This window comes from Necator americanus, chromosome V (assembly GCF_031761385.1).
Source record: "Necator americanus strain Aroian chromosome V, whole genome shotgun sequence".
NCBI classification, from domain to species: Eukaryota; Metazoa; Nematoda; class Chromadorea; order Rhabditida; family Ancylostomatidae; genus Necator; species Necator americanus.
This window is the reverse complement of record NC_087375.1, coordinates 8,703,059-8,721,521: the sequence shown is the minus strand read 5'-3', so window position 1 is coordinate 8,721,521 and position 18,463 is coordinate 8,703,059. Positions and strand designations below refer to the sequence as shown.

Here is an 18,463-nt window from a genome sequence, read left to right as displayed (position 1 = left end):
TCCCTTGGATTAGAATGACATTTAGAGAACGAAATCAGTGACAATACAATACGGTTCGCATATCATTTTCTTTAATCAATCGTTGCTTGACGACTGATAACAAATACTTTCAAAAAAAGAAACGTATCATATGACATAGAAATTATGTTCGTAAGAAGTACTCCGATATTAACGTTCCTTATGAAATATGCGAAAGCTTTTCAGTGGAATTTTGGATACGGATAGCTGTAGTCTATTTGTTTTTAAAGTAAATTCTGGCAAATACCAAAGAACAAAAGAGAAAGAGCATAGCTTGTAGCGCTGACTGTATTAACTAACAAATTTTTGCACTCCATTATTAAAATCCAATTTTAGGCGATTACATCATCCTCTACAACTTGTTAAAGCTTTTCGGCTCCAACGCTCGATGTAAAAAAAACAGGATACTAGATTCTAAGTATGACTATCTGTAAAACCGCTAAATAATGTAAATTTGTGCTTAAAAAACTCACAGTAGGTCACTCCATCACCACACCACATTTCTTTTTTGAACGAAACGTTATAAACGTAAAGTTCATAGTTATATACGTTCATAAACAAACAGACATGCAACTCGTTGGTGTTTTTTCTTGCTAGAAAAGGTGAATGCCCCGTTCACGGTGACTTTGAAGAGCAGGTACGACTCTTGAATTAAAACAGCACAACAGACAAGTATTGGTATGCTGCGTAGTTTTTGGATGTAACGTTACGGCGGGAGACTTGTTTAGAGAACGAGTTTCACATAACGTATTGTTACACTATACGGGATGAAAATCACCCAACACTTTCTGTACGTGGTTATTCAAAAGAATCATGCCATACAAAAGTAGTTCAACAATTATCAGGGTTAGCAAGGCAGCTATCCGAACTAGTCTTAACGAAAAAAAAAAACCTCTTCTGGAAAAGTAGACAAACTACTCACTTGTAGCACCTCTTCAGCTCATCCTTATCAGCATCAAGCCACTGTAGATTTATCGAAATATTTTCCGCCACTCATTCGACGATCCGAAGCCAAAGAGAACGCTCCACCAAAAGTTCCTAGAATTTCTCGCAGGAGTAAATTAATGGTATAGAAAATAAATCAAAATGGTAAACTGACGGGCTGCAACAAAGAAATACTCGTTTCTGTTTCAAGAGTCAACGGATAGAATATGGATGCATAGCAAAATTGCTTTTCTTTAGTTCACGATAGTTCATTAATAGCGTTATGCAGTCCAAACAGTATCATTCAATTGTTTTGCTCCCAGGATGCCTCCAAGATCGTAGTTTGCGAAAATTTAATTTCTGTTCTGCATACTTCGTACCGTAAATTGTGCACGACTGATGCCTTCATAGTCGTAATGCAATGGAAACCACGCAGGTCTAACCGTTTTTTCTGATGCCAGGGAAACTTTTCAAAGACTACAGTTTGTAGGAATTGGATTCCTGTATAGCTTTTGATGTAACTGCACATGTAGTCGGGTAAAAAAGACATGAACCACGAATGCATTTGCGTAGGTGGCTGTGCTCAAAGCGGCACTGGGGTGGTAGCGTTTGCAATCGAGGTGACCATCGTGAACTGTAACCATGAATGATGTCACCAAGGTTCGATCCTCTTTTGATCCTAACCGCTACGCTTTACTGCGCCGCTTCGAGCACCGCCACCTACGCAACTGCACCATGCTCGCGTCGTTTTTACCCGACTACAGTTAGCGTTCTTCTAAAACGGTTTTATTTTGGGGTTCCACTTCTTAGATAACAACAACGTTATGTTGTGCGAGAAATGGGAGAGAAGTTCAGTACTGAAATATTAGAGGCGCATTAAAACCAGAGTAAACTACAAGACTAGTAGAAAAGTGCGTTGTCAGAAGTAAAGGATAAAGTCTCTGGCGTTAATCAATCCGCTTGGGATGCGCAACCACGTTTACTTCAATTCAGATTCGTATGAGGTTTACGAACGTGTAACTGGCCTATAGAATGACTTGCGGGGCTACCCGATGATCAAATCAGTGCTTTTGTCCTCCCAGACAAGTCTGATACCAATTTATCAACCCCGTAGGGACAAAGGCCTTGGTGAGCACTAGGGCGGATTCTTACCTCCAATCGATGGTGCAGACAATGGAACCGAAAAATTTATTTCGAAAGCGCGCAAACCAAGCCTTTCATCTCTCTGGTGTCGATAAATTGGTACTAGACTTGTCTAGGAGGATAAAAACACTGACTTGATCATACGCAAGTCATTGTATAGGCCAACACGCGTTCGAGAACCTCAACCAGTACGAACTGCAGTGAAACGCGTTGGCGCATCCCAATTCGATTGATGCGCCAGTGACTTTATCCTTTGTCAGTGTTTTGTTAAAGCTACGTAATCCGGCGAAAATGTAGTTGGGGAGCGGAGCGCTCGACCGCGCTTTTATTTCTGGAGGATCATCTTTCTAACTTCTTAGTAGTACCTTTAGTCTGCAGGTCATAAATCCTCTTAGACCAATACTTACGTTTTAGGACTCCGACTAACCTAGCAATTATATATTAATATTATTTATTACATACATACAAAAGACATGAATGAAAAGCTACAGGAAACAAGAGGAGCTCCAGTGAGCTTGTCCCGTTCTTTGGAGAAGAAGTAGTACATGCCTTCACCGAGGACGCAATGCGACACTCTAACCCTCAGCACGCGCATCGTCAACTGTGGGTAAAACTCATCGCATTCTCTTGTTGCTGTCAATATAGTTGGGTCAAAACAACAAATCTGATGCCTTGTAAATTTCCTATCCGTAAATAATAAAGCTCCCCACACGTCTATTACCATCAGTTGGATCTGTGTGTGCGTGCTTTGCCGGCCCTGGCGGAACTCTTCAGGCAACTGCACCATGCTTAAGGTCACTTTAACCCCACTATAGCTCAGCATCGTCTCCACAAATACAGCATTCCAAAGGGCAAACACTCAAATACTGATGTCCATTACGAAGCCATAAGTAGTCTCTGGAAGATTGTCATCGCCTCAGCGGAACTAGTTCCTAGAGACATCTTTATCGCCAATGACGGCGGTTATGAAAAGAAAACTCAATTCTGAGGGAACATGTGAGAACCACTTTAATCAACAGCTCTCTCATACGTCACAACTTTATTTGTTCCTCTAGAGAACATCCATTTCACCGACATTCCCAACTAGTCATTCTCAGTCATAGTTTGCCCGCGTCGCCAAATATGATGAGGGATGCGGGGTTGCTCGCACTGTTTCCACATCCTTCAACATACAAAGAAATAACGTGTAAAGACTATGATAATGGTTCTAGATCTTATTAAGGGCATCACCCCACGAATCTGAGGTGCTACGGATCTCAGGTGGAGTATTCGTATACGGGATAGCAGATTATGGAGAGGGGGTCATTCCGTCCATTTCTTCCTAATTGACGTAAAAAACGGTCCGGAAGATGCGTGCACAAGGCTGGCGCGCTTCAATCGAACTCCTTGTAGGAAATAGCGCGCCGGAACGCCCGAAGCCGTATCTTCCGGGCCGTTTTTTTTTACAGTAATTAGGAAGAAATGGACGAAATCACCCTTCTCTCCATAATCTACGATCCCGTATACGAATAATCCACCTGAAATCCGTACCGCCTCAGATTCGCTGGGTGATGCCTTTAACATAAAATTACATTACTTGAGGAGAGGGTGCAAACAACTATCTCGTGGAAGAAAAAAACTGAGGAGTGCATTAAAAAAGGAAAGAGTGTTCTTTGATGGCGGTCGCTAAGCACCACCAAATCAATCAAACGTGCTGGGTCAAAAGATCTAAGTGTGTCGCCAACATATTGCAATGTCACATCACCAACCGTACCTTATGTTAGGCGCGCGCCCAAAAGATGCCTGGAATCGGAAATACATGTTTCTGGGTCGTCCTTAGAAGGAAGAGAGCATTATTACGCAAACGAATTGATGTACAGACGCGTTATAGTCGGATTAAAACGACACGTAACACGGATAGCTGCGTAAGCGGTGCGGTAGAGCGTAGCTGCAGAGATGGGTGGCGGTAGCGAGGGTCCTTACCACGATCCCAAGCCGCTCCGCAGCCGCTTGCGCTACTATCCATGCTTCGTGTCGTTTGGACCCCACTATATGCTTATTCACTGTAGGTCAAATACAGAGTGGGGAGTCAGAACGCCATAAAACTCGGTGCAGTTACGTAAGTGACTGCGCTCGAAGTGGTGCGGTTGAGCGTGGCGGTTTAGATTGAGAAGACACCTTTCTGGCACCATTCATCGCTGCAGTTCACAATAGTCCTACGTCTGCAGCTACAAAAATAGGTGTTGCAGATGTTTCAACGAACTAAACCATTTTGAGCAAACGGATGTAACGGGCCGATCATTCCAAAGAATTTCAGAGAATCAATATCCACAGACAAACCAAGTATTAAAATTACATGTACCAAGAAAATCTTTCTAAGGAAGCAAGGTCGCGTCACATGAGACAGAGTCTAGTCGAAAATTTAAGATAATTGATGTGTTTTGCAAAAACAGCAAAATATGACAAAGTCCTTGTGTTAAGATGTCTTGAACTCTAATAATTACGTTAGCATTCGTCTTTGCAACAAACGATAGCACAAATCAAGATTGTTTGGTTAAGCTGTACAAATCTGCAGGATTGTTAGCACCTGCGGGGCGTCAGAACCGTGTCAACACTGCTAGCGAAGAGAAACGTAAACTTAGACATGGTAAAGCAAAAAAAAGAAGGTGATGTCCGTTAAGAGTATCATTGTCCGAGCAATGCGTGAAGTGTGTTCGTTTTCAATCGATGACAACTCGTTTCGGCGTTATGTATCTCACTCGTTAGCCAAATTTTGCAAATCCATCACGCATCCTAGATTCAACTCGAATTCGAATGCATGATGCAACAGCATGTGATCATGTTCAGATATCATCATCAAAAGTCTCTTATGATTAGACAATACTGTAGACAGCAGTCCCCGAAATAACTATAGTCCCCACAGGTGCCAACTTCATTTTGGCGCCAAGTTTCCCAACAGAACTACTAATTAACCATCTGGATGATGAATGTCCATAGACGAACTGTGCATACATTACTTCAAACGTTGCAGACAGCCGTCGTGGAAATAATCGCAATACCAATAAGAGTAGCTGCAGATGTGTTGCAGTTTTTCCGGGAGCGAAATATCTGCGATATCTCTATTGATTACAGTCGTTTTATGTGTTTTTATTTTGTGTGTCATCTACGACTGAGAGAGGAACTATTTTGAATTTCAAACATGTAAGAAACTAAGGTTCTTGGACCCTGTATTATGTGTTTATGCTAGATCAATTCATACGTGGATTGCTCTTAATTTAGAGGCGGTTGCGAAAGCGACTGCGCTCGAATCAGCGCGGTGGAGCCAGCGTTGAGTTGGAATCGAGGTGGTACCACGAAAGTGACGGACTGCAGTGATGACTAATGCCGAGAAGGGTCCCACCTTAATCGTAACCGCTACGCTCCACCGCTCCGCTTCAAGTGCCGCCGCTTACGCAACTACACCAAGCATCAGGTCCTTTTGACCTGACCATACATACCTTGTTGCTGACACTGACGCTTCTCCTTCGGTTCGGCGATTTCCTTCGAATTCCTTTTCAATGCGATAAATTATGCGTAGAACGCTCGAAAAATAACGCAACATTACGTATTCATTTATCTACAATCAACAGTTAGCCATTTATTCACCGCTTATGACTACACGAATTGGAGGAGATCAACATTGCCGATGATCGATAGAGATCTGGAAGGATCGATGCACAAGCACACTGATAGCTGCGCGCCCGCTCATAGGCTGAATGCCGGAGGGAGGAGTGATAACAAGGGGAGAGCTGGTCAACCCGGACAGAACAGTAGTTTATGAATAGAAATCTGATGCAGAGGTGTTGGACTAGGATATCGTGGATGGATAGAGATCAAACACAAAGAGTTCATGGTGTTGTTGTTGTTGTTGTTGTTGATGATGATGATGATGATGATGATGATGATGTTAGGATGTGCTGACATAAGATCAGGGCGAAATTCTCTTGTGTGCCGTCTGTACGACTTGCAGTTTCGAGTTCACATGTCCAAGCAGTGGCTCAATTCCTGCGTACGGTGGCTCTTTGGTGCCGTGTAACATCAAGGAGAATTTCTTCAGTGTACCACGATGTTTGCCTGGTCCCTGAAATGACCTTCATAAGAAATACGGGAAGTATAAATGATTATAAATACCTTAACAATAATACCTGACCTGGAATCTTGCGATGAGTTTCCATTTTCCGATAGGATTTTCACCCCATGTATGGGTGGTCATGAAAGGCCAGTTGGTGAAGCCATCCTTAGCATCGTCATCTTTTGGACGACGTGACAGGATCATTGTACTAAAAATAATGAAAGGTACTTTCACTGTACAATGAAGAAAATCATTTCCCAAAAACACTCCTATTTTTCCTTTACTGTAGTGAATGTGTCAAAATTCTATTCTGACATGAGCCTACCGGATCTTGAGATAATGCTACATTCAGGGCGAATTGGTCTTCATCTGGTTGATCGCCTTCGACTTGGGCGAAGCAAAGAAAAGCGAGAAATTGTGTGCTTAGAGCATAAAAAGGGGATGCATCATGTTACAGCCCCCATTGGGGTCATTCAGTAGAAGATATTGGACACCGACTCTATGCAAAGATCTATGCTGGTGTCATCGAAACTTTGACAGCAGCAGAAATCTAACAAACCATCAGGTGCATGAAAACACGTACTGTAGTACGATACCGGTTAATTACTTCGACTGGTCTAAGCCAATCACAGCGGATTCGATTTATAAATGAGAAGTGTCCTCTTGAATTTTTATGCTTACATGTGACTGGGATGTATACACGAACGTGTGACGAATGCACGAAAACTTTGGTGAACAAGATAGACTACTCGTTAGTGCAAACCTCAAGCGTCCAACTTGCATGTGTCAGCTAGCTTCTCTACTAACAATTTCAGAACATTCGCCATAAATTTAAAAGATGAGAAAATGAGATAAGCAGAGATGATACTCAACATCTCTTCGCGGATTTACGAAAAAATTCAACATCAACTGAACCACAGAAATAATGGAATGTAGCTATTATTTCTACGAAGAAAAATCTCTTTCATAAGTTGTAAGTATGACCACCTCTCACACAAAATATTAAAGTCAGCGCATCTCGGTTTTGACGTGATGTGGAACCCACAACGAAAGGGTAGAGTTCGGGTTCTAGACTCCAGAAGCATGGTTCCGCTCATCACTATTTAATTGTCGCAAAAACGTTGCTTTTCGCTACGCTTCTGTTGCAACGCGCCACCCTTGTGTATGCGCCGCATCCAGGTGCGAGCAGATGAAGTTGAAGGAGGTGGTTTCACCACCCTACTCAAGGGAGACAAATGAATAGGCTGCTGAGAGGACGTGAACGTGTACAGAGGAGCGCGTTTTAACATACCTTGTAGAACCAAAATGGTTCCCACCTCGTTTTTATGACGATTAGGAAGAGATGAGCGGAACTACACTAGGTTAACCAATCTACTATCCGAACACTACACTTTCGCTTCTTTCATTGGTTCCGCACCACGTCAAAATCGTGATATGGTTGCTCGTAAACTCATCGCCATAGTTATTGCTGATGATTAATACATCGAAAGAATTCGTTTCTACATAACATAAGTATTGTTCAAAGAAGGTCTCCTAGTAATCGAGTGAGTCCCTTCATAGATATGCCATTTTTAAGAATGAAATTGCGATTAACGAGACCTACCGTGTTCCCATGGGTGACACCAAATACAGAGTGGTGTCACCTCTTCGCGACGAGTTGAAGGAGACAACTGCTTGTACATGTTCCAAATATCTAACTTCCGTCGCTGTGCCAAGACAAGCATCCGTATCCAATTCGAGAATAAGGTTACCGTCTTCAGGAATCTCACTGCAACACATAGTTTTCTATTAAAATGATTGAGTTTCCAGGTGAAAAATTCAAAGTTTTTTCCGTAATTTCTAGCAAGTGTACAGTATGAAATAACATTAATGTATTGTTTTGCTCGCGTGCGGACTATATGGATGCGAAGGCATGGAGCAATCATCAGCTGGGAAGGACTTGAGTAATTGCGTGAGAACTTCAACCCGTTTAAGTCTCAACGTTAAGAAATGTTTGCCGTTTGGATTCTGTCACGACTACCCCTAGAAAATGACTACATGCCTACGAAATAAGGAATAGTTCGAAACGTCAAAGTATGCTGACCCTAATATGTCAACGGTTTTTATCATTCTGGTGGTTTTTTTAGCATTATTGCCTGTCACTTCGTCGATAGCATAAAGCATGTGTCTACGCCTGCGGCTTCCTATCTTCTCCATCAAGACTAGACATGACGTCAATGGACAGTAAGTCAAGGGTAAATATAAGAAAACAACTAACTAATGTTTGTCGATAGTTCCTCCAGTGCAGTGATAGCGTGGCGGTGCTGTTTTCCAAACCATTGCAAGCATTACCTGTAGAAAAATATGTCAAGAAAGAAGTAGATTGAAAGCGTAAATTGTACATTCTGACCTTAATAAAAGTACAATTTTTGTATTGAAAAAAAAATCAAGAAATAACCATCTCAGCGGCATCCAGAACACCAAATCCAAACAGATGGTTGTACTCGAGGCCGACACCATTCATCTGCCATTCGAAATGTGAACAGTTATCCTTAGATTTCTTCTGATTACTTTCATCCTAAAAGGTATTTACTAATGAAAAGGTAAGGTATGCTATGAAGGCCGAAAAAACTATCGCCAACCGCTAATCCCAAATCTGGTAGATCACGACATCGTCCATCGAATAACGAGTTACGCGTCGAAGTAAGTACTGTCAGGTGTTGCAGATCGCGCCTTAATACAAACAGATAAAAATGTTTCTTTAATCCTTCCTACTTAAAAGCAATGAACCATGTCAGCTTTGGGTTCGCTTCAAGCGCCAGAGCAAAAACTCCAGCAGCTTCTGGAGCAGCCGCTGAGGTTCCTGAGTGCGATCGAGTACATCTGAACACAAGTACAACTTTCTTGAGGTATGTACAAAATACAACTGATTCTGCTATAATACAGGAAGAATATAGAATCAGTTGATTTACCTTCCATACAGGTCGGTGGTGGCCACTCCAGTTTCGGGATTGCGTCCGCCATTTGAGAAAGTAGATGCAAGTGTGGAAGAGCATGATCTAAACTCACTCGTGTTTGCAGTGTTCTTCCACAAAAGAAAATAATCATATAAGTTGCATGATTTCAATCAACAATTTATTACGAACTCGTCGTAGTGAGCATTTTCGCCGTTATTAATAGCGCTGTTGATAGAGATAGTCCACATTGACGCAGCATAGCCATCACAATTGCAGTCGTCGTCTTCGCCGCCGTCTCCAGATGCCCATACGAAGATTGAACCGAGACCGTTTCGACCCTTCAATTCAGCGTTAGTATAGAAATGAATAAAACTCATATTTGTAGAAGAACAGGAATGTTCTCCACTTTCCTGCAAATGTCACACTTCAATCACGCAGGAAGAAACCACCATACTATTTCAATATCACAAAGAGTTCGAAATACCCAAAACTGAATTGATTACCAGACAGCTGGATAAACGATATGAATAATCTGGAGTAGGACAATGGAATGCAATACTAGACAAAGGTTATAAATCGAAAAAAAGACCAATTGGAGAGAAATAGAACGGTCAATTTGATAGAATTTAAGGATTAGTTAGCAATATTAGATCGTTACGTGACTAAAAACGAACATTCAAATGTACACTGATTGAAAAAGGGAAGAATTCCTTGCAGAATCTTACAAAAATGAATTTGAAAAATTACTTCGTTGACTCCTTTGACGATTGCCCTCATTGTGGCATTTCGTGGTCCATCCACTGTCTTTCCATCATCTGTTGGACCCCAGCTGGCCGAATAAATGTGGATCTTATTAGGTTCGTGACCCATTGAATTAGCCTAAAGGTAGTTCAAACATAAAAAGGGGTCAAGCGCTTGTATTATTTTCTAACCTCAATAAGGTCAGTCATGTACGGTTGATCGAGCATTCTAATACCAGCTACTTTACTGTCGTAGGCGACTCCAACGCCGCAAACTCCATTATCACGAGCAGCTGCAATTTCTCCAGCGCACCTTAATTTATAATTTTATATACTAGCCTGTAAATAAAAATGTACGCTAGGATCAGATATCGATCACCTGGTTCCGTGTGAATTGAACCAGTCGTCCGTGTATCTTGGATAGGGGAAAGGGTCGTTGGAAGAGAAGTCGTAACTTGCTTCAGCGTTCTTTAAAAAAAGCCATTTCAGAAAATGTCAGAAAAGAAGTGTCATGACCTTTAGAACGATTTTCTTTGTTCTGTTTATAATCGTCTCTTCCTATTTTGGAATTGCTACAACTTATATACAAGAAACTGCCAGACTGCTGGCTTAAAAGCAGCGTATCACGAAAGTGATGTAATGCGGAAAAACCAGAGATCCCGTTGTGTTCGGATTGTAGATTGCGGAATCCAGCGTGGGTCCGCTCAGATTTCCCTAATCGCAGTATAAAAAAAAGGCATTTTGGAACGCATCATTCCCGTGCACACGCTGGGATCTACGAGCGAGCGGTTGGAGATAAATGATATCTCCTCACCAGGTTACTTAAATAAAGCCAATGAATAGGCTGCCAAACGGAACCGAGCGTGAACAATGAGACGAGCTCTACCGTACCTCGTAAGAGCAATCGCCGTTCCCACGCCGTTTTTCAACGACGATCAGAGGAAGTTGGGAAGAGCCACGCTGGGTTCCTTAATCTACAACCTGAACTGCACGGGTTCCATGGGGACTGGGGATCCGTACTATGTCACTTTCGAGAAACACTGCTTTTAAAAATCAAGTATATAAATGTAAAAAGTTGACCTCTGGAAAATGAAGTGGAACGAACAAATCTAACCAACTCTGGAAGCAAGAAAAGCGAAATTCGCTAACATCGTGCGTTAGATAGCATGAAGAAAATAAGTAGAAATGAGCGGAAACAACATACGCCAAAGTCGGGAGGGTAACAATTCAAAAGACGTCTCAAAAGCGCTATAAATGTTGACATATATGAAATCGAAAGAGGTAAAACTCTGAATGCAATTTGTTCCCATGCATCAAATGACGTCATGTAATCGGAACGAATAATGTTAGGGCAAAGACCACACATTTTCAGTACTTCGCTCTCAGCGTTTACTTTTCTGCAACAAAAGCTCAGTGATATGCTTTCCCCTCATTTATTTTTGCGCTTCTATCTTAGAACGCTACGAAATTTGCTTGAAAAGCAAATGCACAAAACTCACTGTGAGAAACTGGAGAATAAGGAAATGGAGTACGAAATTACACAAAACGATTGCAATTACGGAAGATTTGGATGTGTGTATACGTGCACTACTGCCGATCTCAGAACTCATACAACAAATGAAAATTTCTGAAATCAGCAGTAGTCCTGTGAAAAACATGGTGACGTTTTTGTAAGTGTACCGCGGAATGCTCTTCATTAAATCGAAAAAGGAACGCGCAACGAAAAGCACAAAAAATGAGACCGAAGAGCTCCGCAAGTGGTGAGTTTAAAAAAGAATTCCAAAACCTCTTCAACTCCTATTCACTCATTCAAAAAAAAAAGACCACACGCAGTTGAGCCCCGAACGAAAGGTGATACCGATTTCCAAACGAATAGTTAAGATTAAATTGCAGCGTTTTGGCGATTAGGTGATACGCACGAAATACGACTAAACATAGACAAAGTAATAAGAAACCAACGAAATTATTCTTGATATCTGGATGCATGTAGTCTACACCGTCGTCCATAATTGCTGTCGTGATATTCTTTCCGGTGAAACCCAATGCCCACGCCTAAAAGAGCAGTATTCGAGAATGTCCGCATGCAACACAACCACAGCTAATTTCTACATCACAAACTAATTAAATTTAAAAAAAAAACTTATTCAATTCGCTACCTTTTCGACATTGAGATCAAGACGAGCCTTTCCACCAGCTTGGCCAACGTTCTTCTTAAAAGAAAAAAGATTTTAAAAGAGCTGTTCTTCAGATATCCAAATCACAGAACTCCGCAGAAAGGAATGCTTGCAAAAATCCCGCGTATAAGAAAATGAGCTACTCACCAGATACCATTGGTAATTATACAAAGGGTCAGTGGGAGACTGGACGGGAGAAAAGTCGAATTGGCTCTGAAGGCGTTCAGCCAGTGGTCTGCAAGTTTTTTCAATAATTTTTTTAGTGAAAAAATGGAAAGAATAAACAGAGTGCGAACAAGAAGAAAAAGAAGAAGGAAAAGAAAATATTCTCACCTATAACCCCGCTTTGCACGTTTGTACCCGGTAAGTTGTTCTACATGTATTACCTAAAGAAAAAGAAAGAATTAAGCAACGTTAATGCGTATGAAACAAAACTCTGAAATTCAAATTCTACAGGATATGCCTTCGAAGGCACTAAGAACAGAAATTCAAAAGTAAAGAACAGCATGTGACAGTGATATAAAAGAGGTTTTTTCTTTAAATCGAACTAGCAACTATTAGCGATATACATCAGCTTTCTTAGCTAACCTAATACAAAGAAGTTCAAGGTTTTTGATCGTTTGGTTTGAGTTAGGAGCAGTAGCTTTTTTTAGTGAACTTGGGATCCAACTTCATTCCTTACTGCATCTTTACAGCTGACTCAATGCAATATAACATATTTGTGATGAATATATTGCTTCAAAAAAAAAGTTTGTTCCTTTAAGTATAAAATCAGTCCTTAGTCTTTTGCACAAACAACGTCACTATGCAATTCATCTTCAATGTTTACAGCGTTCTCACTCACGTCGTCATCGTTGTGTAGTTTCGCGTGATGTCCAATCGATCTTTTAGTCCTCGCGTGTGAAAGAGCCGGTTGCACGAAGTGAAACTCGTGGTCCGAGCCGAGAACCTGGAAAAAAAATGAGGTGATTGAGATGATTCCGGCAATAAGCGATAGCCAATAGATAACATGGGACATGTCCAATTATCTACAAATGTTTATGAAAGTTAGCACAGCAGAGCTATTTTCATATAGTGTTGTCAAAACGACATGAAGTACGGTGCAGTTACGTAAGCGACTGCGCTCGGAGCGGCGCGGTGGAGATAGCGGTTGGAATCGAGATGGGACCGTCGCGAACTATAGCGAGGAATTGTGTCAGCAAAGGTCCTTCCTAGATTCTAATCGCTACGCTCCACCGCACCGCTTCGAGCGCAGCCGCTTACGCAACCTCACCGTGATTCATGTCGTTTTGACCCTACCATATGAACAGATCCCGGGTCAAATCTAGTTGGGGGCGGGGAGAGAGGAACACTCAGTGGGGCTCTTAGTTCTGGAAGTAAACGAAACCAATCGGGGCCTTAAGACCTAAGCATTAGTCTTAGAGGATCTATGAAATGTAAACTAAAGTTACTATGGAAAAAGAGTAAGATAGGGCGTCCGGAAATAAGAGCGCGTTTGAGTGCCTTTCCCAACTACATTTCCCCCAGTTGCTACCATCATGATTCACTCCGTTCCCATGCTAGGATCCTACTGCGGCTTAAAGGCATCACCCCACGAATCTGAGATGATGCAGATTTCAGGTGGAGTATTCTTATAATGGATAGTAGATTATCGAGAGGCGAGTGATTCCGTCCATTTCTTCCTAATTGCCGTAAAAAACGGCCCGGAAGATATGGCTTCAGGTGTTTTGGCGCACTATTTTCTACAGGGAATTCGACTGGAGCGCGCCAGCCTTGTGCGGCACCGCGTCTTTCGGGCCGTTTTTTATAATCTACTATCCCTTATAAGAATACTCCACCTGAAATCTGCACCACCTCAGATTCGTGGGGTGATGCCTTTAATCACGATTATGCAAATGCAGCAAGCGGTTCTACAACCCTTCCACAGATACTCAAATCATTCCTCCCAATGTAACAACCACTTGCACTCGATGAATTTCTCCTAACGCGCTTATTTCCCCTAACATTTCCCCAACATCCTTCATCGACTGCGTTGTGTGCAAACGCACACTTTGCACGGGACGTAGGTGTTTTCTGCATTTGCAGACATTAGCAGATATTTGCACATTTAGTCGAGCAAATCTTATTTTCATATGTTCTTCAATATTCGCATTTGCATATTCAAGCACTTCGTCCTGCATGTCATTACCCTCTTCTTTCAAAAAAGCGAGAACGAGGGAAATAAGACGAGAAAACAAGAGGAACAAGAAAATGGAATAAAACACAAAGGCGCCCAGTAGAATTTACAGATGCAATTACATAGCTTGTGCGCGTCACTAGCAACTAGGTGATCATCGACCAAAAGCATCTATATCATAGGATACGGTCGGTAATCACCAAATTTCGAAGAGGCGCACACGGTACGCCATCGCTCCTGAGAACTATGTACATATATTGGGAACCAAACGAGTTCATGACCTATCGCTCTCTGGAAAAAAGACCGGTGAGGGGACTTTAAGAAATTTTTTTTTTATCCTTTTTAATACCAAATGCAATCATTTTGAATTCTTATCTCTCCAAAGTTCCAGACCCAGAAGAGTGTGCAAAGCAAAAGAAGTGATCGCAAAATTGATTAGTTCCAATACTCACCGATCCTCTATTGATGAAACCATGCCTCTTTGCGATTTTGTGTGCATTTTCTAGCCCAGCCTCCTTAGTGTGCACATGGAAGTGATTCGTGTACACTTCTAGTGCCTCGCAAAACGAGGCGAGGAATATGATACTCAGACAGGCCACATCCCTGCTGAGTATTATCATACCTGAAGAGAAAAAGTCTTACAATTCTAAATTATAAGTTTCATACAATTTATTCATGCGAATCATTGCATTAATGAGAATTTTCAAATAAAAATAGGACAAAAAAGGTAGAAAAAAGAAACCGAAATGTAGACTAATGGATGCACTTAGGACAGTAAGAACAACCAAATTAAGTATTTTGATTTGTTTACTAGTACTTCTACATCTATAGCCGCTTTTTCAACTTATGCTTATAAAGAAAGATTCTGAACGTCGCAAGAAAAAAAAACACAGAAAAAATAGAAATTAGAAAAACAAAACATTTTCGACCATCTAAAATAACACAAAGGATATTGCCAAGGAAGTAGCCCGCGGCCCCCCTTCCCTGTACATCCTCTAACATACATTCTTCATGTCTTGCCACCTCCGAAAGCGCCTCATGCTCCTCTCGTCAAGCATAATTACAGGCGCATGTCAAATTTTGGAGAGAAATGAGCGGTCACATTGAAAGACATACACGAAATTAAACATTTAATATTCATCAAAGCGGCGTTTTCCAGAACAAAACACAGAACAGAAAGAAATATATCCAAGAATTTAATGATGCTAAGCTCCTTAAAATGTTGGAAATAGGGAAAAAATAACAAATGCATGTCTTAAGACCTAGAAACACATAGTTGATATTCGAGAGCTTAGCATTGCAATCGTTTTTCAGGATTAAATGTAAATTAGACGAAAAAAAAAACGTTTAAGAGGAAGAAATCAGTAGAAACGGAGTGCAAACTGACTACAAATGAGTTTCGATGATTTTTTGTAAAGAATATGTAAACGGAACCTGTGTGCAAGCGTTGGAAAATGTGGAGAGGGGAGGGAGGGAGGGGTGAATGGCGCATTACGACATGGATGGGTTTATGAATGTTCGTTTTTCAAGCCTCAAGCATGAATGATTCTTTCCGGATAAACTGGTTAATATGTATAGTTATAGTGCAAAACATTGGTACTTGATTAGTTTTCCTACCTTATTGATTTAAATAAGGAATTTCTTCCCTTTTTTCATTGGATGCTTCCAGACTCAAACTGGAAGCATCCCTCGTGGTCACGAAAAAAGTTCTAAACGAGGGTGGTAAAAAAGATCTGAGCAGGACGCTTGGCGTTGACAGGCAGTTCAGTTGAAACGTAAAATTCCTCAGATTATGGAATAGCGATGGATGAGTAGATTCTTGGCGATGACAGGATGGGCTCGAACATGTAAGAGGACGACTCACTGCGGCGGAGATGCCTCGTTAAGCCGTAACATCCACCCTCCGTTTAAGTCAACTGAGTCATTATATCATCCCTCGAGTAATATTAAAGGACAAAGGATAAAGTCACTGGCGTATCAATCCAGTTGAGATGCGCCAACGCATTTTTTTGCAATTCATAATCTTTGAGCTTTTGGAAAGAGTGTTGGCCTATACAATGACTTGCGAAGGCCAGCCGATGAGTCAAGTCAGTGTTTTTATCCTCCCAGACAGGTCTGGTACCAACTTATCGACCTCGGAGAGATGAAAGCCTTGCTTTGCACTAGGGCGACTTCGAACCATCGACCGTGTGGCTACAACGGACCTCTAGCCGACTGCGCCACACCCGACCCTTAGTAATATTACTCTAAGATTTTACCATCCTATCAAAAATTCTTCTTGGTGCTTTCAAGACCGAAAAATCAATCAGGTATTTTACTTTCCTTTACAGATCAGGGAGTAATTGCACTGCAACCAACTGTAGGTCCACGGTTGAAATCACATTGCGATGGAGATAGTACTTAGGATCGAGATGGGACCATCGCGAACTGCACCGCAATGAACAGTGGTAATAAGAATCCTCACTTGACCCTAACCGCTATGCTCCTCCGCATCGCTTCGAACGCAGCCGAATACGCAACTGCACCGAGTTCCAGGTCGTTTTGACTCTACTATAAATCCAATTCAATAGACGTGTAGAAAGAGTGCGTATGTTTGTTTAGTTGGTCACGAATAAACTGGAGCATGAAAGGGAGCAGAAAGTGTTTCAGGTGGAAAAAATGAGCTACGAATTGCTGTGGATGCGTTGCGATCACCTGTATGGACATAAGTACTGACTACTTAAAAGATCCACTCGGGAGCGACGCATGTTCGACTTGCGGTGCTCTTACGCCGCCAACACATCCAGAAGAAGCGTACATTTACGACAGTAGCGACTAGCAATGCAGCAGTAGACACGTCGCGATCGAATGGTCGATAAAGCGGCATAGGCCCGTACAGATAAAATAGTGCCCTGTTTTCAGAAGCGAAAAAAAAACTCCAAAGAAAAAAAACTTTTTGTCTTTATTAGAATCAGCATAAATAAAGTAGGGATTACTAAAAAAAAAAACGGATTTATTCTTTATTCTCCAGCAAAACTAGAGGATTAGCTGCCGAACGAAAATTAGAAAAAACTTGCACGGTCCCAGAAATGACATTAGTTCGACAATGTTTCACCAAACAAGCATCTCATGCATTCTTAAGTGTAGTCCTAGGAAAAATGCAATCGATTTTGAAACAATAAAAAAATTGCAACATGCAGCGTATCGATGTGAATTGTGCTTCACGTGACCTTTAACGGAATTATGCGTGTGGCCAGCCCCTTGTTTTGGTTACTGTGTCGCCAGAGATGTAGTGTTCTTGCACAATCCGCCCCCAGTTGTCTGTGCACTCACAAATCGCTTGGAAAATTACGTCGCAAAGGAACAAATATGCTCTTTTTTAAATATAGTTGAAGGATAAGTTTGTGGCGCTCCTAGATTTCAGTTGTTTTCCTTCCTGTGCTCAACGACGTCTGAAAGTACGTATGAATAGGGGCTAATAATTTTGTTCAGTAGGTGGAATGCTCGATTGCAGAGGAATATAGTGGGTACTTATTACTTACTTATTTATTTACATTACCATTATTTGCAAGGCAAAATCAAGCAGCTCGACGAGAAAGAGCGAGTTCTCGATGAATTCATGGGAAAATAAAGCGAGAAAACGGAAAATGTTGGAAGTGAAAAGAATTTCTCAGTAGACTCATCCTAAGAATGCGTAGAAAAAGGGTGACGGTGATCCCACCACGATCGCGACTGATGAGAACGGATCGTTAAAGGCATCACCCCACGAATCTGAGGTGGTGCAGATCTCAGGTGGAGTATTCGTGTACGGAATGGGAGACTATGAAGAGGGGGGTGATTCCGTCCATTTCTTCCTAATTGCCGTAAAAAACGGCCCGAAAGACGCGGTGCCGCACAAGGCTGGCGCGCTCCAGTCGAACTCCTTGTAGAAAATAGTGCGCCAGAACGCCCGAAGCCGTATCTTCCGGGCCATTTTTCACGGCAATTAGGAAGAAATGGACGGAATCACCCCCCTCTCCATAGTCTCCCATCCCGTATAAGAATACTCCACCTGAAATCCGTACCACCTCAGATTCGTGGAGTGATGCCTTTAATGTCTGGAAATCCTTCTACATAAAATAGCATATGTTAATGATAGATTCTACTTATACTTGAACTTATATGCGGCTGCAGGGGAATTTATTCAGAATCTTCATTATAGATTCTATTTTGTTCCTATAATTTTTGTTGAATGAAAAATGATGCCCTTTTCAGGCGTAATCATCACGAATTCTAGGAATTAT

At 41.6% G+C, this 18,463-nt stretch overlaps 1 protein-coding gene across 2 annotated transcripts in view; it reads right to left on the bottom strand.

Moving 5' to 3' along the window:
- The window catches only part of RB195_013317 (uncharacterized protein), a gene marked incomplete at both ends in the record, with an annotated part of 42,146 nt that extends 27,325 nt beyond the window's left edge, over positions 1–14,821 (bottom strand). Inside the window, 19 exons of one of the 2 annotated variants that reach the window (XM_064203072.1) lie at positions 941–981; positions 6,068–6,184; positions 6,254–6,383; positions 7,779–7,943; positions 8,433–8,506; positions 8,613–8,732; positions 8,797–8,887; positions 8,945–9,037; positions 9,127–9,213; positions 9,301–9,449; positions 9,859–9,990; positions 10,044–10,164; positions 10,231–10,319; positions 11,811–11,903; positions 12,008–12,061; positions 12,173–12,260; positions 12,359–12,411; positions 12,870–12,974; positions 14,654–14,821. In XM_064203072.1, the coding sequence (XP_064058952.1) occupies positions 941–981; positions 6,068–6,184; positions 6,254–6,383; positions 7,779–7,943; positions 8,433–8,506; positions 8,613–8,732; positions 8,797–8,887; positions 8,945–9,037; positions 9,127–9,213; positions 9,301–9,449; positions 9,859–9,990; positions 10,044–10,164; positions 10,231–10,319; positions 11,811–11,903; positions 12,008–12,061; positions 12,173–12,260; positions 12,359–12,411; positions 12,870–12,974; positions 14,654–14,821 (1,970 nt within the window). Of the gene's footprint in view, positions 1–940; positions 982–6,031; positions 6,185–6,253; positions 6,384–7,778; positions 7,944–8,432; positions 8,507–8,612; positions 8,733–8,796; positions 8,888–8,944; positions 9,038–9,126; positions 9,214–9,300; positions 9,450–9,858; positions 9,991–10,043; positions 10,165–10,230; positions 10,320–11,810; positions 11,904–12,007; positions 12,062–12,172; positions 12,261–12,358; positions 12,412–12,869; positions 12,975–14,653 lie in introns of those variants that run through there. The other variant, XM_064203071.1, reaches the window with a different exon arrangement.
- Positions 14,822–18,463: the final 3,642 nt, after the last annotated feature.